Source organism: Myotis yumanensis, unplaced genomic scaffold, assembly GCF_028538775.1.
Source record: "Myotis yumanensis isolate MYYU_CA2020_CCGP unplaced genomic scaffold, mMyoYum1.0.hap1 SCAF_23, whole genome shotgun sequence".
Classification (NCBI taxonomy): Eukaryota; Metazoa; Chordata; class Mammalia; order Chiroptera; family Vespertilionidae; genus Myotis; species Myotis yumanensis.
In genome coordinates this window covers 8,722,391-8,741,694 of record NW_027223774.1, presented here as the reverse complement: position 1 = coordinate 8,741,694, position 19,304 = coordinate 8,722,391, and the positions used below count along the sequence as shown (strand labels likewise).

Below are 19,304 nucleotides of genomic sequence, written 5' to 3'. Positions count from 1 at the left end.
CTGCACCTTCTGCTTCTCATCCGTAGACTCATCATTACTTGTTCAGCCTCTGACTCCCTCTCTACACTGAGAGCTCTGTGGATGGAGACAGAGACCATGTCATTATCCCCAGAACTTCACACAGAGCCTGGCACACAGCAGGCAATCTACACTAATAAAAGAGAAAGATGCAAATTGACCGTACCTTTGCAACACCCACCAGCCAATCAGGAGTGAGTATGCAAATTAACCCAACAAAGATGGCAGGTTAATTTGCATGCACAGGCGCTGAGCGGCCGGGGATGGGCGGCACGCTTGCATGTCGCCATGGCACCGCCTCAGCTACTCTGGGCCTCTGGGCAGCATGAGAAGGTGGAAAGGCGGCTTCGGCGGAGTGGTAGCCAGGGGAAGGAAGGCCCACTCTTGCACGAATCTTCATGCATCGGGCCTCTAGTCAATAAATACAGGTGAACTGCTCAGATGTGTGGGTGCCAGAGAAGGGCTGGCTTGGCTGCTGCTCTCCCCAGCACCATGCCTTCCTTTATCAGCAGGGGTGCCCCTTGGAAATGAAGGGGTGCATCAGTGAAGATTCTTTTGGCCGCAATTAACAAAATAAATGGTGAAAAGAATCATGGAGGTGGGTGGTTTCAGGCTGGTGCAGCATCTTAGGGACCCCATCAAGGACCGGGGCTTATTGCATCCTCGGCGGGTCGGCATGTTGTCTCATGTAGCAAGATGGCTGCTGTGGCTCCAGGCATCACATCTTCACGCAACTGTGTCTAAAGGCAAAGAGAAGGGGGCAGGGCTCTCTTCTCACACACCTCTGCTCGCCCGATCTCCTGAGTGGGGAAAAGCTTTCTTTCTTTCCTCTTCTTCTTTTTTAAAAAAATATTTTTATTGATTTCAGAGAGGAAGGGAGAGGGAAAGATAGAAACATCAACGATGAGAATCATTGATCAGCTGCCTTCTGCATGCCCCCTACTGGGGATCAAGCCCACAACCCGAGCATGTGCCCTTGACTGGAATGGAACCTGGGGCCTTCCAGTCTGCAGTCCAACACTCTATCCACTGAGCCAAACCAGCTAGGGCTGGGGCAAAGCTTTCTTGAACCCTACAGAAAACACATGGACCCAGAACTGGATGTATCACTCATGCAAGGAAGTGAAACCAAATATCTTGCCTGTATCATGGGAGGAGGGTCTGCTGGCAGAGAAAGAGGAAGCAAATAATGAAAGCACAGGCCACCGGCATCTGCCTCAGGAAAGGAGAGGAGGTGAGGCCTTCTGGTTAAAGGTTGGGGTGCAAGAGGCCTTTGGGAAATAGGCCACATGTTGAAGAGCTGAGGGCTGGAGTCCTGGGTACCTGGACCCTCCATAGCTCTTCTTTTACATCAGGTAGAGTTGTCATTTCTTTTTCAATCACCAGAGACACAAAACCTAACACAAATCGGCTTAAACATACAGGGGACTTGGCTTGTGTAAGTGAAGGTGGGCATCAGGTATGGTTTGATCCAGCAGCTCAAATGATGTCACCGCGGACTCAGTTTCTCTGGGCCTTCTACTCAGTTCCAGGCCAATTCCAAATCTCCCCAAGAGAAAGGAGACAGCAGAAATGATGCTGGGGGGCACCACCGATGGCCATGACCCTTTGACCTCCCCACACCTGAATCCTTCAATGACATTGACACCCGCAGGCGGAGACTTTGGAAAAAGGCGTTTATTGGTGTGGTGGTCTCAACACTCCCCATGAATCGGAACACACGGCCCCCAGGGCCCGCCCTCCCCCTCCCTGGCCTCCCTCCCCCTCCCATCCCCATCCCCTCGGACCCTGGGAATGGAAGACAATGTGGGATGGGGCCCACGCCCCTGTCTGAGGTACAGTCACTGCCCTTGGCCCCCCTGCCCCTGCTCTGTCCTCGACCCCCACCCCCCCCAAACGCTGGGTGGTGTGGCTCAGGGTGGGTGTTTGCAGAGGGTCTCCTGGGAGTCGGAGCTGGTGACTCCATCTTGGTCCAGCTCCGGATGTCGGGGTGGGGTATTCCTACAACCAGAGGCTACGGCCCCTCAGCGCCGCCTCCTGACAACGGTTGCCCACCCTCGGGGGAACCACAGCTGGTCACTGGCTTCAGCTGGAGCCAGGGGGCTTTTGCTGGTCCATCGCTGGTGTGTGTGTGTGTGTGTGTGTGTGTGTGTGTGTGTGTGTGTACGCGCGCGTGAGCGGTCAGGTCAGCCTTTGGGAGGTGCAGTTGGTGGAGAGGCAGCCAGGGAGGAGGAGACCAGCAGATCCATGGGTGTGGGCGGCTGCAGGGACGCGGAGGGCAGCTGGTTGGCACTGCAGGTGGCCAAGGGGCGAGGGGGTGGGGGCGGGCAGAGCACTGAGACAGACAGGTGGCCAGACACCAGCCTGACAGCTGGATGGAAGCACCGGTTGGCCCGGGAGGGGCCCAGAAAGTCCAGGGACGGGGAAGGTGGGAGGTCTTAGGCCGCCGAGCCAGCGATGGAGCCTGGGCTGCAGGCAGTTGGGGGTTGACAGCAGGGGGACCCGGAGCCCAGATGGAGACACCCCACCTGCTCCCAGAGGCTGAACGACAGCCTGACACCTCTCCCCGCTGCCAACCTGCCCAGGAGACACCTCTTCCGCAGGGAGGGCGGGGGGTGTGCGTGCATACACTGGGAAAGCAGGGGCTAGGATGAGCTCCCCTCACAGCTTCTGCCACGAAGCCCCCATACCTACCTCCAGCCCCGGGGGAGCGGCAGCAGGGTTGGGGCGGTGGGCGTGGGGGTGTCGGGGAGGGAAGATCGGAGCCCCCCTCCCCCACCCTGCCCACCCACTCCCATGCACACACACAGCACACACACGTGCAGGCTCACACGCACACACGCACACCCGCTACCCACATGCGATCCGGGTGCCAGCCTGAGCTAAGAGAGGGGTGGGAGTGGCGGGGGGGTGGGTCACAATCAGAAACGTGAACGGTGGCGAGAATGGCTGTAGAAAGATGCATAATTTTGCGTTATCCCTCACAGTGATGGGTTCTCTAAAGATCTTGCTTCTCCCTCCTCCTTTCTTCTTCCTCGGTCGCCGAGAGCTCTTCCGCCCCTTCGAGACCCACGCCGCTTGCTCCCCCCTTTTTCTCTCGCTCTCGGGCCTCGGGCCCCCGCAGGGGGAGGCGAGCTGCACTGTGTTCTTCCTACATCCTCCACCACAGCCAGCCCAGGGCAGAGAGGAGGGCCAGGGGTCCGGGGGGCCTCGGGGCTGAGTTCTCCACGGAGCCTGGGCCTGGGGGGGGGGGGGGGGGAGAGAGAGAGAGAGAGAGAGAGAGAGAGAGAGAGAGAGAGTCACTGGAGGCGGCCTGGGAGGAGGAGGCCCTGCATGTCTCTCCCAAGTCCCCGAGGGTCTACTCTGAGCCTCTCTGAGCCTTGCTCTCCCTGTGACTGCTCGTCAGATTTTGTTTGGTTTTTTATTGTTTTAAATTGATTTTATAGAGAGAGGAAGGGAGAGGGAGAGAGAGAGAGAAACACCAATCGGTTGCCTTCCTTCTGTGCCCTGACCGGGGATGGACCCACAACCTGGGCAGGTGCCTTGACTGGAAATGGAACCAGGGACCCTCGGGGGCATGGATGTTCCATCAACTTAGCCGCCCGGCCAGGGTGCTCTTCTGTGTTGAGTCTCAGTATCTCTTGGAGCATTTGGCTGTCTCTCTCATTTCCCCGTTTTTCTCACATCTCCCCCTCTTTTTCGTCAGCCTGGGGCCCTCCGTGTCTGTCTTTCGGTCACACCGTTTCCGTCTATCCGGAACCGCCACCAGGCATTGTACAGGCAGCTCGTCTGAAACTGTCCTCTTGACCTCTGTCCCCCCGAGACTGGCTGGCTCCTGCCCTGCCCCAGCCCCCACGACCTCTCCATTTCAATGCTTCACGGCTACCTCCCACCACCCAGAGGCTCAAGCCAACTTTGGAATCACCTGGCTTCTACTTCCCGCTTCCCTCCACCTCCCAAAACATCTCCCTGATGAAGACACTTTTGCCACCTTATCCACCCCCGCCGCCCCCTCCAGCTCCCAGCCTGGATTTCTGCAGTAGCCTCCTGCCTGCTCTCCTTGACTCCATTTGCCCGCCTCCCTCAGCCCATTCCTCGAATAGCAGTCAATGTGATTCTTTTGAGAATCGTCAGCCACAAGCCACCCCCCTGCTTAACAGCCTCCAGCAGCCTCGCCCTGAAGTAGAATAAAACCCGAAATCTTGACCATGGCCCAGGAGCCTGGCTCCCCCTTTCTGTCACCTCAGGTCCCGAGATCACCCCGCTCAGGTCATGCTGGCCTCCTGCTGTGCCACTTTGCAAGCTCTGTTCTCTCGCCTGCAAAGCCCTTCCCGCAGGCCCAGGCACAGCTGGTTGCTGCTTACCACTCGGGTCCCAGTTCAAAGGTTACCCCCTTGCCCTAGCCGGTTTGGCTCAGTGGATAGAGTCAGCCTGCGGATGGAGGGAAGGGTCCCAGGCTAGATTCCGGTCAAGGGCACATGCCCAGGTTGCTGGCTCCTCCCCCGCCTGGGCCCTGGTCGGGGCTTCTGCAGGAGGCAACCAATCCATGTGTCTCTCTCACCTCCATATTTCTCTGTCTTTCCCTCTCCCTTCCACTCCCTCAAATCAATGGAAAAATATCCTTGGATGAGGATTAAAAAAAAAAAGGTTAACCCCCCGCCCCAGGAAGCTTCCTCTGATGAGTTCTCTAATGCTACCATCCCCAATCCTATTATTTTTGGCTTAGTTATGTGTATGTGCGTTTGCTTTTCATTTTATTGATGTGTCTACTTGTTTATTGCTTTTCTGCTACTGCTAGACCATAAATTCTGCGAGCCCCTACATCTTGTCTCCCACGCACTGCTGTGCCGCAGCGCCCAACGCCCAGAGAATCGATCATCATTGAAGGGATCGGTTTCTTGTTCGGTTATCTTGCTGGGGTCCCAGCGTCCTTCTCTTTCCGAAGATCTGAGTGAGTCTGGGGCGTTCAGGGCATCTATACCGCCCAGACCCCGCCCACTCCCCGCCCACGCTGCGCAGGCCCCGCCCACTCGATCACGGCCCCGCCCCCCCGACCCCCCGCTCAGACGCACGCAGGAGCCGCATGGAGGCGCTGGACGCTCCGAGCCGGTTGGCGGCGCGACACGTGTAGTTGCCGTAGTGCCGGGCGCTCACGTTGGCGAAGAGTAGCATCGAGCGGGTGCGCTCCGTCTGCACCTTCAGGCCCTCGGCCGCGCCGCTGCTCAGCCTGCGGGGACCCGGGCCAGGGGGTGGGCCGTGACCCCTCGGGGCGCAGAGCCAGGCCCTCGACTCTCAGGCTCCCCAAGTCCCCGGAGACCCCAGACACACACACACACACACACACACACACACACACACACGTGCACACACGGGCGCGCGCACACCCAGCCTCCAGGCCAAGGATCCCGGGCCACTGCCGCCAACGCCCCTCTCCAGGCACCCCTGTCCCCCCTCCTCGGGTCACTGGACTCCCCCCGTCTCTAGGGACTCCGGGACCCCAATGGTCTACTCTAAAGCGTCCTCCGCAGCGACCCGACCTCCTCCCCGAACGGCCCCAGGAGATGGAGCCCAGCATTCACCACCGCAGGGCGCAAGCTTGCAGCAAGTCCCCCGAGCTCGCTCCGCTCCGGGGACGCGGACCCATCACTAAACGCTGGACCCGCCCCTCGGTTCTCAGGATTTAGGACTGTGCGCCTCCCTCGGGCACCGCCCCCTCCCCCTTCCGTCCTCCCGCATCCGCGCCCGCCCCGGGGCCGGCGCCATCCTCACAGTCTGTCGTCCTTGAACCACTGGAAGTCCGCGGGGGGCACCGCCATGGCCTCGCAGCGCAGGAGGGCGGCCCGGCCCGGGGCCGTGCGGGCGCTGGTCACGTCCGTGATGGTGGGAGGATCTGGCGACGGGCGGGGGTCAGCGGATTCTCCCAGCCCCCGGCCCCCGCCTCCCTCCTTCCCCGGAGCCCAGGCCCCCCAACCTCTCCTCCCTCCGGACCTCTGGCCCGGGGACCCAGGGCGCGCCCCGCTTCCGCGCGCAGGGCCCGGGGGCTCACAGTTGACGGTGACCAGCACGCGGCGGCTGTCAGGCGCCGAGTTGACCCCGTTGTGAGTCACGCATTCGTACTCCCCGGCCTGGCCCCGCTGGATGTCGGAAATCTCTAGGATCTCGCCCTCCGAGGTGAAGCCGTCTGTGGAGGTTGGGAAGGGAGGGGGCAGGGCCGGACACAAACACTTAACACGGGACAACACGGGCACAACACGGACATACATCAGCGGGGCGGGCACCGCTGGGCGGGAGTGCCCGGGGCCAATGGGAGATAGGCGGGGCCTGGGGGTGGGGAGGGGGAGGGAGGCGCTGCGACCTCCTGCTAGGGGTGGGGCAGGGAGTGAGATTCCAGCTTAGTAACTGGAACCCAGTGAGGAGGGTCCTAGAATTTGGGGGTGCAGGGGATTTAGGGATATGGGAGCACATGACTCAGATCATGGGGCTCAGAGGACCCCGTGGCGGGGGTGGGGGGGAGAATCCCAGGATCTTGAGGCTCAGAAAGATCCAGGAAATACAGACCCAGTGGGGGGAGGGTCCCGAGTTCTGGGATCTAGCTCTTGGGGTTCACAGACTAGGGATCTGGTGATTGGGGTCAATAATCTGGATACATGGGTCTTATGACAGATCTGGGCTCAGAGACCCTTTGGGACTTAGGGCACCTGGGAAACCAGGACCTTAGACCAGGATTGTGGGGTTCAGATGACCCACTGGGGGAGGATCAGGGATCTGACATCTAGTTACTGGGTTCTGTCCTCTCAGGGTGTCCAGTGATTGGCACCAGTGGCCTCCAAAGACCCAGTGAATGAGGATCTAGGGATCTGGGAATTGGTAGTGAGATCCAGGTAAAAAGGGAGATGTTGGATCTGGGAAGTCACACTCAGGCAGCTTGGGGATATGTTTGGGGGTAGCCTAGGGAGTGGTTCTCAGCTTGACCATCGGAATCACCTAAAGGGCTTGTTAAAGTGTGGAGATGGTGATGGAGATGCTGATGGTGATGATGATGGTGATGGTGATGGTGATGGAGATGATGATGGAGATGGAGATGGTGATGGAGATGGTGATGGAGACGTTGATGGAAATGGTGATAGAGATGGTGATGGTGATGGAGATGTTGATGGAGATGGTGATGGTGATGGAGATGGTGATGGTGATGGAGATGGTGATGGTGATGGAGATGGAGATGGAGATGGTGATGGTGATGGAGATGGTGATGGTGATGGAGATGGTGATGGTGATGGAGATGGTGATGGAGATGGTGATGGTGATGGAGATGGAGATGTTGATGGAGATGGTGATGGTGATGGAGATGGTGATGGAGATGGTGATGGTGATGGAGATGGTGATGGTGATGGAGATGGTGATGGAGATGGCGATGGAGATGATGATGGAGATGGAGATGTTGATGGAGATGGTGATGGTGATGGTGATGGAGATGGTGATGGAGATGGAGATGGTGATGGTGATGGTGATGGAGATGGAGATGGTGATAGTGATGGAGATGGGGGAGATTTCTAGTCGTCTGGTCTGGGATGGGACCAGGACTGTGCTTTTCTGGCAAGTTCCCAGGTGATACTGATGCTGCCATTTTTGGGACCACACTTTGGGAACTGCTGGGCTGGAGCATCCCAGGTGACCAGGAGGTGGGAATGTGGGTGGCGCCACTGGCCGTGACCTGGCTCAGGCCTTCCTGAGTCCAGGAGAATCCTGCGGCTGGTGGGGAAGACACTGCGGATACTGGGGTAGGGACAGGGTGGAGGGAGGGGAGGAGGGGCACGGCTGGAATCTAATGGATGATGTGGAGAGTGTGGCCCAGGCCTGGGATGCCAAGTGGTGAAGGTTCTAGGATCTGAGGTCTGCCAGGGAAGTAAGGGGATGGGGTGGGAGGGGGAAATCAAGTCATCACAAGGGTGACGGGGATCACGGCTGGGGGAACGGAGGGCTCTGGACATCTGGCCAGGGACATGGGGAAACACGGGGCCCAACCTGTGGAGCAGGAGACGGGGCTGTGGGCCAGGGGTGAGCTCCTCACCTCGAAGTTGCCTCCAGGTGACTGTAGGCTCCGGCCGCCCCACAGCCAGGCAAAGCAGGTTCACGTTGCCCCCCTCATTCACCGTCACAGGGGAGGAGATGTTCACGATGCGGGCAGGGACTGCGGGGAGGGGAGAGAGGTCAGAGGCAGGCTGGTACGGGCTCCCAGGACCCAGGAGGCCAGGCCCCAGACCCTCCTCCCTCAGACCCAGGAGTTTAGGTCCTCAGACCCCTCCTCCCTCAGACCCAGGGGTCCAGGCCCCAGCCCCTCCTCCCTCAGACCCAGGAGTCCAGGCCCCCAGCCCCTCCTCCCTCAGACCCAGGAGTCCAGGCCCCCAGCTCCTCCTCCCTCAGACCCAGGGGTCCAGGCCCCCAGCTCCTCCTCCCTCAGACCCAGGAGTCCAGGCCCCCAGCTCCTCCTCCCTCAGACCCAGGGGTCCAGGCCCCCAGCCCCTCCTCCCTCAGACCCAGGAGTCCAGGCCCCCAGCCCCTCCTCCCTCAGACCCAGGAGTCCAGGCCCCCAGCCCCTCCTCCCTCAAACTCAGGGATTCAGCTGACATTCCCTGTCTTGCTGTAAGATTTCTCTGGTTTTCCCTTCCTCTGGATCTGGCTTCATGTCTAACTTCTGTCTTCCTCACTCTTTCTCAGTCTCTCTCTCTCTCTCTCTCTCTCTCTCTCTCTCTCTCTCTCTCCCTTCATCCTAACTTGGCTTTTCTATCTTCTGTCCTGAGTCTCTCCCCATCTCTATTTTTATTCATTTGTTATTATTATTTTTAAAAAATAGCTCATTTTACAAATGCTCACCTGGTGCTTATGGTGTGGTAAACCCTGCTCTCAGTGATTTGCAAAAATTAGCTTATGAACCCTCACGGCCACCCTCCCTCTGAGGGAGCTGTGGCTGTGTCCAGCAATTCTGACACATGCAGATGCTTTTTAAATTTTATTTATTACTTATTATTTATTTATTTATTTGTCTACTTATTTATTTATTTTGTTAGTCCTGACCCAAGGATATTTTTCCATTGATTTTTAGAGAGAGTGGGAGAGAGAGAGAGGGAAAGACAGAGAGAAATATCGATGTGAGAGAAACACATCGATTGGTTGCCTCCCACACCAGCAAGGTACATGTCCTCAACTGGAATGGCAACCGGGACCCTCCCATCGCAGGCTGACTCTCTCTCCTCTAAGCCGAACCGGCGGGGGCTGTTCATTTTATTTTATTTTCTACCCCCACCTGCTTACGCCTCTCTTATCAGGATGCCAGAGTTTCATTGGCAGGTTTTTTCCTGTTCCAGCAGAGCATACAACAAAGCAGCCCCTTCCAACTGTTGATGTCTTAGATGTGATGTGTGTGAGGGGTCCAAGACCCCCCCTGCCCCCTGCTCAGGGCCCCTCAGCTGGTGATGGTGCCAAGGAGGTCGGAGCCAGGCGGGAGGTCTGGCTCCCAAGTCCGGCTTGTCCCGGCCCCGCTGGGCCGTCCCTGTGCCTGGGTTCCCGTCTCGGCGAATGCTCCCTCCCTCCAGCCCATTTCTGATGCCTCATCCCTCTCTCTCCCTCCGGCCCCCTCTCGCCCACTCTGCATTCTGATGCATCCTGCCATGCCAGGCCCCTCCCGGCACCCCTGACTCATGTCCTCCCCGGGCGCCCGCGCCTGGCGCTCCTTCCAGGTACCAGCTCTGCACCTGGCTGACATCTCAGCTCAGACATCATGTCTGGGAAGCCGCCTCTCCTCGGAAAGTCAGCTCCAAAGGCCTGGGAGCAGCCAGATGGGCCCCTCCTCTATCCTGAGTTTGGAGCAAATGTTTGCACACAGTAGGTGCTCAATAAACGGGGCTAAGCCAGTGACTAGGACCTTCCGGTGAGCGCACCTTCCCCTCACCCTGCAGCTCTCCTGCCTTAGAAGCTGCCAGGCCAAAGGGCCGCTATCTGTGTGCCTCCCACTTGGCTGAAATCCGCAAGGGCAGGGCTGTGCCTGCCTCCCACGTGGGCGGAGCCAGGATGGCGCCCCGCCCCTCGCCCCGCCCACGGCGCCCGGCCCCGCCCCCCCGCGCTCACCGTGCACGATGAGGTAGACCTGAGTGGTGTAGGGCTGGTGGCGGGTCTGGAAGGAGCAGGTGTAGAGGCCCTCGTCGCCCAGCCCCACCTGGGTGATGAGGATGGAGAACTCCTCGGGCGTGTTGATGAGCAGCCGCACCCGCGGGTCGCTGGTCCAGCGGTCGTTGCCCGCGTACAGGATGTTGGAGCGGTTCAGCCAGGCCACGCGGGTCACGTGCTCGTCGATGAAGCAGCTGCGGGAGGCGGAGGGGAGGAAGGTTCTTGTCTCCCTGCGTGTCCCCCCGCCCTCCCCCCCCCTCCCCGGCCTGGTCCTCCAGGTTCTCCCATCGCAGGGGCTGGGAGGGACTGGGACTGGGGGGAGGCCCACTCCACCTCCAGGGCCCACGGGGGGCCTGCCCTGGGAGGCAGAGGTGACTGTGCCCACTTTACAGGTGGGAGAACTGAGGCCCGAGAGGGAGAGTTGTGAGCTCAAGTGAGCATGGAGAGGTGGCTGCCGGTGATGGAGTGACTGTTGTGCCAGAGACTCAGAGGAGGTGGGCACTCAGGGAGCGAGGGACAGAGATGCATCAAGATGAGGGACGCAGACCCAGAGAGAGGGGGATAGCAATCCGGAGAGAGAGGGGCAGGGATGCAGAGAGAGGGGAACAGGGGCCCAGAGAGCAGGGAACAGAGACCGAGAGAGAGAGAGAGAGAGAGAGAGAGAGAGTCCCAGAGGGAGGGGACAGGGACCCGAGAGAGCAGGGGACAGAGACCCAGAGGGAGGGGGGGGTGGATAGAGACCCAGAGAGACGGGGGGGGGGGGGGACCCAGAGGGAGGGGACAGGGACCCGAGAGGGGGGGTATAGAGACCCAGAGAGAGGGGGACAGAGACTCAGAGAGAGAGAGAGAGAGAGAGAGAGAGAGGGTCCCAGAGGGAGAGGGGGTACAGAGACCCAGAGAGAGGGGAACAGAGACTCAGAGAGAGAGAGAGAGTCCCAGAGGGAGGGGACAGGGACCCAGAGTGGGCAGAGGCTGAGGTCTGGGAATGGTGACCTGGCTCTCCTTGACTCAGCAGCCACAGTGTGCTGCTCTCTCGCTCGGGGTGTGTGTACAAAACCTCGACTCCCGCAACGGACACATGGTTATCACGCCTCCGCCCGTTGGACAGACAGGGACACCCGGGCCAGAGCCCGTGCCCTGATGGCCTCTCCAGACAGGAGCATGGCTGTGTCAGGCCGGGACTGTGTTCCCCAGGGAAGGTGAGAGGCAGGCCTGCAGCCCGAGGCCCGTACCTGAGGGTGGCATTGTCACCTTCGCACACTGTGTAGTTGTCAGCGGGAGAGCTGAACTCCAGGCTCTGGGACAGCAGCCCTGTGGGTGGGAGGCCAGCTCAGCACAGCGGGCACTGTGCTTGTGTGCACGCACGCACATACACACACACACACGTGTGCCCTCGCAGACACAGACATTCTCCACACCCACCACACATGTTCACTGATGATTCCAGAAACACACGGCAGACATACTCAGAGGACGCACACAACATGTATCTTCCCACAAGCCCACCCTGACTCAGACAGACCGGGACACACAAACCTACACCCTCCAGAGACACTGAGACCACACCCCAATCATTGCACACGAGCACACATGTATGTAAGGCACATGTACACCAAACACACATGTTCAAACATATACATTCACAGGTACTGCTTACAGAGACACATACACACACACAGGAATGTATACATGCATAGACACATGTGAACATACACAAATGCACACGCTTGTATGCACAGGCACACATACGTATTCACAGTGAAGAGACCCATGCACAGATTAAAAATGTATAGATGCATATACATGGGCAGACACACATACACAAATGCAACAAACACATCCACAGATGCACACAGACACACACACAGACGGACATAGGCACACATACTCAGATGCATGAGTACACAGATGCACACATACTAGTACACACAGAAGCATGTACCTCTGCAACCAACACATGCAGACACACACATGTGCACGCATTAATTCAGAAATACATGGAAACACACACATATGGAGCTGGCTGCATGCACTTAACACCCACACACGCGCACGTAGACATACAGACACAGATGCACACGCATGCGCGTGCACACACACATCTAACACAAACACACAAACACTCTTAGGCATGGTGCATAGCCGCACACAAACCTTCACAGACACACGAGTCTACACAGACACACCCGTGTGTCCCTGCTCACCCGGACGCACTCTCGCGGGCACAGGCCCCTGCCCGCCTGCACACTCCAGTGCAGCTTGCAGGCCCCATTGCCCGGCAGGGCCCCCACCCCCACCCATTCATCTCTCCGTGGACCGTGGCCAGCGGGCTGGACCTGAGCCAGGAGTGGGGGCTGGGCCAGTGGAGGCGGCTGGATGGAGATGCACCAGGCTGGGGAGAGGAGGCGGCCGGATGACCTTGGACGCCTGGGAGGGAGGGCCCTGCCCTGCCCCGGGATGAGGAGCTAATTAATCTGATGAATTAATTGCCCGTGCTGCCCCGATGACTCCCCAGGGCCCTCTCCATCAGCAGCCCCTCAGGACAGGGCTGGGGCAGAGCCAGCGCAGCGGGCAGCCCCTCACCAGGCCTCGCCCAGGCACTCCTGGATGGAGGGAGGGGCCCGCCCGCCCCAGCTGTGCAGAGAGGACAGGGCCACACACAGCCCTGGGAGCAGATGGACAGGCACAGGGACACACGCAGACACCAGGCCCAGGACACATCCCGCACTTGGTCACGTGAATGGTGGCGGGGCCTGCTCAGGGCCCCCCTCAGGGTGACCACACCGCCTGGGACACACCCAGCGGAAAGTCATGAGAAAAGACAAGTCTTTCTCAGGAGCACCCCCAGTCAGGCCCCGAGGGGACAGCCCCAGGCCAAGCCGCATTCCACCCTGAGTCACCCTCCCTCCATGTACAGAACAACACAGTTACACCGACACCAACAGCCTCCCACAGCCCTACCCAGGGGGCCATCTTCACACACACACACACACACACACACACACACACGCTGGCCTGGTTCTGTGTGACACCTCCAGGGCCATGCTCACCCCCTCCCACCCCCCCACCCCCCCCCACACACACACTCTGGAATGTCGTACATGAAGCTACAGCAAAGGGGCCGCTCTGGGCCAAGGATCAGGCGCACATAGTCACGCTGTCACCTACAATCAGATCACACATGGCCACACACACACACACACACAGGATTTGTCATACTCCTGGTCACACATGTCCTGGGCAGGGCGTCTCCAGTGCGGCACCTCTGGCTCGGCTGGAGGATTCCTCGTTGTGGGGCCATCCTGCCCAGGGAAGGGGGTGAGCGACACCCTGGCCCTGACCCCCTAGACGCCAGTAGCTCCTCCCACCGCAGGGTGGGACAACTAGAAATGCCTCCAGTCACTGCTAAATGCCCCCTGGGGGGCACCCTCCCCCCGCCCCCTCTTAGCAGCGACTGTTCCAGTTTAAAGGAGGGGGACCCAGCCCCGGTTAAGGAGGGAGCTGTCCAAGGTGCCACACAAGCTCCCAGGGCACCAGGGCTCCTGGGCTCAGCCCGGCTCCCGCCAGGAGCCACTGCGTGAGCTGGACCCACACACCAGGGCTCTGGGGTGAGGAGTGGACCCCACACCAACAGCCAGGACCCTGGGCAACTGTCCTGGCAGACAGAAGTACAGACAGACAACCGCCTGGCTGGAGGGGGGTCTTTCCAACGCACAGAGCTGCCCGGCCCCTCCCGTGGCTCCCTGCTGCCATCGGGGCAGAGTCCCAGCCCCTCAGCACGGTGGCAGGCCCTGGTGTCCCTCTCCGGCCTGGCCTCCCTCCGTGCCTGTGGGGCCCATCCTGGTCCATCCCTCTGCCTCATGGTTTCCCATCAAACACTTCTTGAGGGACTGAATATTGGGAGAGATGGTGAACTTCGGATCCAGGGCACCTGGATCAGGGTCAACTGCCTCCCCAGCCTCCTCCTCCCGGGCAGGAGCCGGGGCAGCCCATCTCTGTGTCCCCAGCGAGCCCAGCTCGGGGCCTGGCGGAGGGCAATCCCAAGTTTCATGAGGGCAGAGCCCGGGTCTGACTCAAGTCAGTGTCCCCAGCATCTCCCAGCATGGGGTCTGGCCCCGCAAGGCCTTGGGAAAGATTTGCTGAATGAGTGAAGAATATGTAAGTGGATGCCTGCAGCATGCTTCTCCAGCTCTTGAACTCCTACTCACTCTTCAAGACCCAAACTCAAATGCCCCCTCCTCCAGGAGGGCCTCCCTGACTGACTGTCCACAGCAGAGTCTTCACTCTCTATACTGGGTAACTTTGGCTCCGCTGCGACAGGTCCCCCACCTGACCAGGAAATCCCCGAGGGCCCGAATCCTGGCCGAATTCCCCAGAGCTGGGCTTAGCTCAGAGCAGGGACCTGTTCCTAGAAGGAAGAGATGGTCTCCAGAGACTGGATAAGAAAGCCCCGAGGAGCCTGTGCTGGGAGATGAAATGTCTGCAACACCATTTCCTGTCAGGGTGACCCCCCTCACACACACACACACACACACACACACACACACACACACACACACCAGTTTGAGTCTCAGTTCCCCTGACTGTAAAAGAGAGAAAAATAGCCCAGACGGGTGTGGCTCAGTGGTTGAGCGTCCACCCAGGAACCAAGAAGTCACAGTTTGATCCCCAGTGCGGGGCGTGCAGGAGGCAGCCGATGGATGATTTTCTGTCATCATTGATGTTTCTATCTCTCTCTCCCTCCGCCTTCCTCTCTGAAATCAATAAAAATATATTGAGAGAGAGAGAGAGAGAGAGAGAGAGAGAGAGAGAGAGAGAGGAAACAGTTCTTCCCTCTGACGCTTTTGTGAGGGAGTCCCCAGGAACGTCTGGCTCAGTGCTTAGCGTGCAGAAAGGGCCCAGTAAATGCTCGCTATCCCAAAGCCACATCTACTGCTCTCCCTGGTCCAGAGTCAGTCTCCCGGGGGTGGGAGCGGGAAGGGCAGGGCCCGCTTGGGTTGTAGTTGCTCTGTGCCCAGCACCCTCCCGAGTTGGTGACCATTCAGATGCCCCGTCGGGCGTCAGCTCTGACGCGAGCATTTAGCAGGCGCCTGAAAGAACGGACTGCGGAGCCGGGCTGCCCAGGTTCAAATCCCAGCTCTGCCTCTGCGTTGCATGAGCTCCTCCGCCTGCCTGGGGCTCAGTTTCCCCATCTGTGAACAAGGATGATCATCATGCCTCCCTCATCGGGTGGTGGCGGTGGTGGGAGGGGAGGGGACAGGAAATGAGGTCATTCAAGGAACGGTTCACCACAGAGCCCGCTGGTTAAGTGCCCGCCAACAGCTGCTCGGTGGGGGGTAATTAGGGGGCAGGCGCCAGTCTGTCTGGGGGGTCCAGTGGTGACCGGAGGGACCACATGGGTCGCAGCCAGTCCAAACTAGCAGCCCCCATGCCTGTTTGATAAATCCAGGGGCGAAGGTGGCAGGTGGCGTGTTCCCCTCCCCTAGACGGAAGGGGGTATCTATCTAACAAACTGGGTGACCTTGAGTTGGAGATAAGACCCACCTTTCTCGCCTGGGAGGAACTTTGTCAAAATTAGGGCCCAACAATGAGGGGATGCGTGGCTTCCACAGTCCTGGGACCCACAGGTGGGGACCCCGAGGCCCAGGAGTGTGTGTGAGCCAGGGGAAGGGTGGTGGTGGTGGGGGGGTCGTGTTGAGGGGGGGTTTGTGGCTCTGGCAGGGAAGAGGGTGAGAGGGGTGGGGCCTGGCCTCCCTACACCGAAGAGCCCCTGGACCCCTCTTTCTCGTTGCTGACCATGGAAGTCCAGGGGCCTCCCCATCCCTGATGCCCGGAGCCCGAACGCTGAGCGAAGGCCCCTGGAAATTTCCGCTGGTTCCTGCCTTTGGCCCTGTGGTTCTCTGACTTCTCCGCTCCCTTCCGTCTGAACAGCTCACGTGGCCAGCTCGTCCCTAATTTTCCTCACTTACCCGTCAGTCTCTGAAATGGCCTATATTTACTGACTTGCTGGCTTGCTTTTAGGTTTTTTTCGTTGTTTGATCTCTCTGGGTCCCAGGGGGACCTACGCTCCGTGAGGGCAGTGCCTGGAACAGACTGTGCTCAGTCAGTATGTGCTACGGGAAGGGAGGAGTCCAGACAAGCAGGGTGGACCCTGGTCCGCGTGGCTGGGCCCGCCCTGCCCTCTCTGTCTAATATGGAGGAAAAAAAATTAAAGGCAAAAAAATGACAGCTGGGACAACATCTAAAATGCCGGAGAAGTAGAAAAATGCCAACGGCAGAGAGAGAGGGGCTTAGCTCGTATCCGTCACGTGGAACTCTGGGGGTCCGGCTGTGTAGGTGGGAGGTGGGGGGGCCGGGACACGCTGTAGAGGATTGTAACCTGCACGCATTCCTCCCGCAATTTGGAAAACGGAAGAGAGAAGAGGCGATTTTGTGTATCTTTTTCAAAGGGAGCCCCAACTCTGTCAGGGGGTGGGCAGGTGGCTGGCTTTCTGCCTCCTGGTTCTATGCCAGCTCACCCCCCCCCCCCCTGCCACCTGCTCCCCAGCGCTCAGTTCCCAGACGGGGAATCCGAGGCCCAGAGGTGGACAGGCACTGGGCCTGGGTCATAAGCCTCCTCCTGGCCCCACTAAGCTCCCAGCCCCACAGGTGTCAGCACCAGGAAGTCTGGGGGCCAGAGAAGTGAAAAGTGGGAAGTTACTCTGAGAGAAAAAGGAGAGAGAGGGTGGGAGGGGGGTGAAGGGGGAGGGGAGGGAGGGAGGGGAGGAGAGGGAGGAGGCTGGAGACAAGGAGGCATCAGGGACCCAAGGGGTGTGAATTCCCAGAGGTAAACGAGACCCAAGGCTCTGGTGGGAGAGCCAGGAAGGGACAGGGATGGAGAGGCCTGGGGGTGACAGTGGGGGGCATTTCAGAGGCAGGAGGGACCGATGTGAGATTGTGCCGAGACCAGCAGGATGGAGAGACAGACCCAGGGAATGCCACCCCCAGCCAGGGAGCCCCCGGAAGTGGCTGAGACGCTAGCGAGACACAAAGAAAAAGTGACAGAGATGGACAGACAGGCGGGCGGGCGGGCAGTCGGTCAGCTGGCCTGTCAGACCGGCTCCAGGGAGGAACTGATGCTGGGCCCCGGGCCCCGGGCCTGCGAGGGCTGGCTGACCCCTGACCTGCGTGCACAGAGCCCTGCTGGCGGGACCACCCTCCTGGCGGGACCACCCTGCTGGTGTGGCCGTGGCCGCTGCAGGTGCCCGGCCAGGTGCGCTGGCCTTGGCCTCAGTGACGTGTGGATGTGGCTGAGCCAGACCCGGTGTGTGTGGGCGGGAGGCCTGGGGACCAGCTGCCTGGCTGAGACTGTTGGGGGCTCTAGGCTGTCCCTGACTGTGTGTCCCTGACTCTGTGACCCTTGTTTGGAGGCAGGGCTGGGGGGCTGGGGGGTAGGGGGAAGCCCTCCAGACACCCCGAATTAACCCTGCCTCCCTGCTCGCCCCTCCCTCCTCAGGGGCATCTGCCAGGCCACCTGGGCGGCAGCCCCCCCTTTCCCCACTGGGAGGACACAGGCTCCAGCTACATGTCCTCCATCCAGAGACTGCCCGGTGCACCCCCTGCACCGCCCCCCCCCCCCCACTCTCCCCTCCCTGCCCCACAGGCAGCCCCAGCCCCCTTCTCCACAGGAGGGCTGACATTCACCCTTGACCTGCCTTAGCCCTTCCTCCCTCCTCAGTCTGCCCTTCTCTCACCCTCCAGTCCCCCTGGGAACCGGGAATACAGACAGAGCCCCACCTCTGAGTCCCTAGCCCAACTTCCTGGATCCCCACTCCCCCACCTAACTGTACCCCCAAACACCACACTTCCCCCCAACCCACAGGACCCAGCTGGGAGGCCAGCCCCCACACCTGCCTGCCTGGCCCTGGGACTGAGGTCTGGGGATCCCCGGCCCCTCCTCACCCTGACCCCGGGAGGACCCCATCCCCCGCCTTTGCCCCCCACTCCCCAGCCCCAGCCCTCGGGCCGGGACCCCCACAGGGCAGTCCCCACGCAGAGAACGACCCCCGACGGGGCAGCCCCGACCCCGACGCCCCAACTCAGTTCAGAGATCCCGCCCGGGGACCCTGACTTCAGCGGCGGACCCCCTCCCCGATCCGGCGCCGCACACCCCGCCCCCCCCGCCGGGGCCAGGGTCCCCGACCCTCGGTCGCCCCGCCGCCTCCAGGCCCGGGCTCGCGCCCCAGAACCGGACCACCCCCGGGCACCGATCCGGGAGCCCGAGGACCGCTGTGCCAGCCCCGGAGGCACCCCGCCCGGGCCCGGACCTCGGCGTCCCGGGGCGTCCCCTTCCCCACCGGCGGATGCAGCCCCCCGCCCCCGCCCCCGCCCGGGACCCGCGCCCGGACCCCCGCCCCCGGCGCTGCGGTACCTCGGCTGATGACGGCCAGGCCGGCCAGGGCGGCGGCGGCGAGGAGCCGGAGCCGGGCCCCGGGCGCAGGGGGGGGCATCGCGGCAGCGGCGGCGCGGAGGGGGAGGGGAGAGGGGGGGCCGTCCCGGGGCGCGCGAGGCCTCGGGGGGAGAGGGGGAGGGGGAGGGGACCCCGCCAGCGGCTGCACCGGCCCGGGGGGGGCGGCGGGGGCGGGGGAAGGGGCTGGGGGGGCGCGACGAGGCGGCCGGAGCTGCTGCAGACCCGGGGAGGGGGGCGGCGCTGACGGGCAGGGCGGCCGACCAATCAGGGCGGGCGGGGGGCCGGGGAGGCGGGGCCGAGGGGGGTTGCTGGTGGGAGGGAGAGGCCTTTGTTACTGCGGCCCGGCCCCTACCCCCGCCCGCCCCCGGCGTCCCCACGGCCTCCCCCCGCGATCCCCAGAACCCCGGGCCGGGGACACTTCCCCCGAAGCCCACCGCCCTTCTGCTTCAGGTGCAATGTCAGCCTCGCTCGGACCCAGGGGTCCAGGCCCCCAGCCCCTCCTCCCTCGGACCCAGGGGTCCAGGCCCCCAGCCCCTCCTCCCTCAGACCCAGGAGTCCAGGCCCCCAGCCCCACCTCCCTCAGACCCAGGGGTCCAGGCCCCCAGCAACCCCTCCTCCCTCAGACCCAGGAGTCCAGGCCCCCAGCCCCTCCTCCCTCAGACCCAGGAGTCCAGTT

General features: G+C 61.0%; 1 protein-coding gene across 1 annotated transcript; it reads right to left on the bottom strand.

Moving 5' to 3' along the window:
* Nucleotides 1-3,087: 3,087 nt before the first annotated feature.
* IGLON5 (IgLON family member 5) lies at nt 3,088-18,692 on the bottom strand. Its single transcript, XM_070401790.1, has 8 exons — nt 18,590-18,692; nt 11,412-11,490; nt 10,141-10,373; nt 8,087-8,206; nt 6,065-6,199; nt 5,788-5,908; nt 5,091-5,245; nt 3,088-3,258 (listed from the first exon to the last, which is right to left on the bottom strand). The coding sequence occupies exons 1-8, from the start codon at nt 18,666-18,668 to the stop codon at nt 3,170-3,172; spliced, it is 1,011 nt and encodes a 336-aa protein (XP_070257891.1). The 5' UTR covers nt 18,669-18,692; the 3' UTR covers nt 3,088-3,169.
* Between the last annotated feature and the right edge of the window lie 612 nt (nt 18,693-19,304).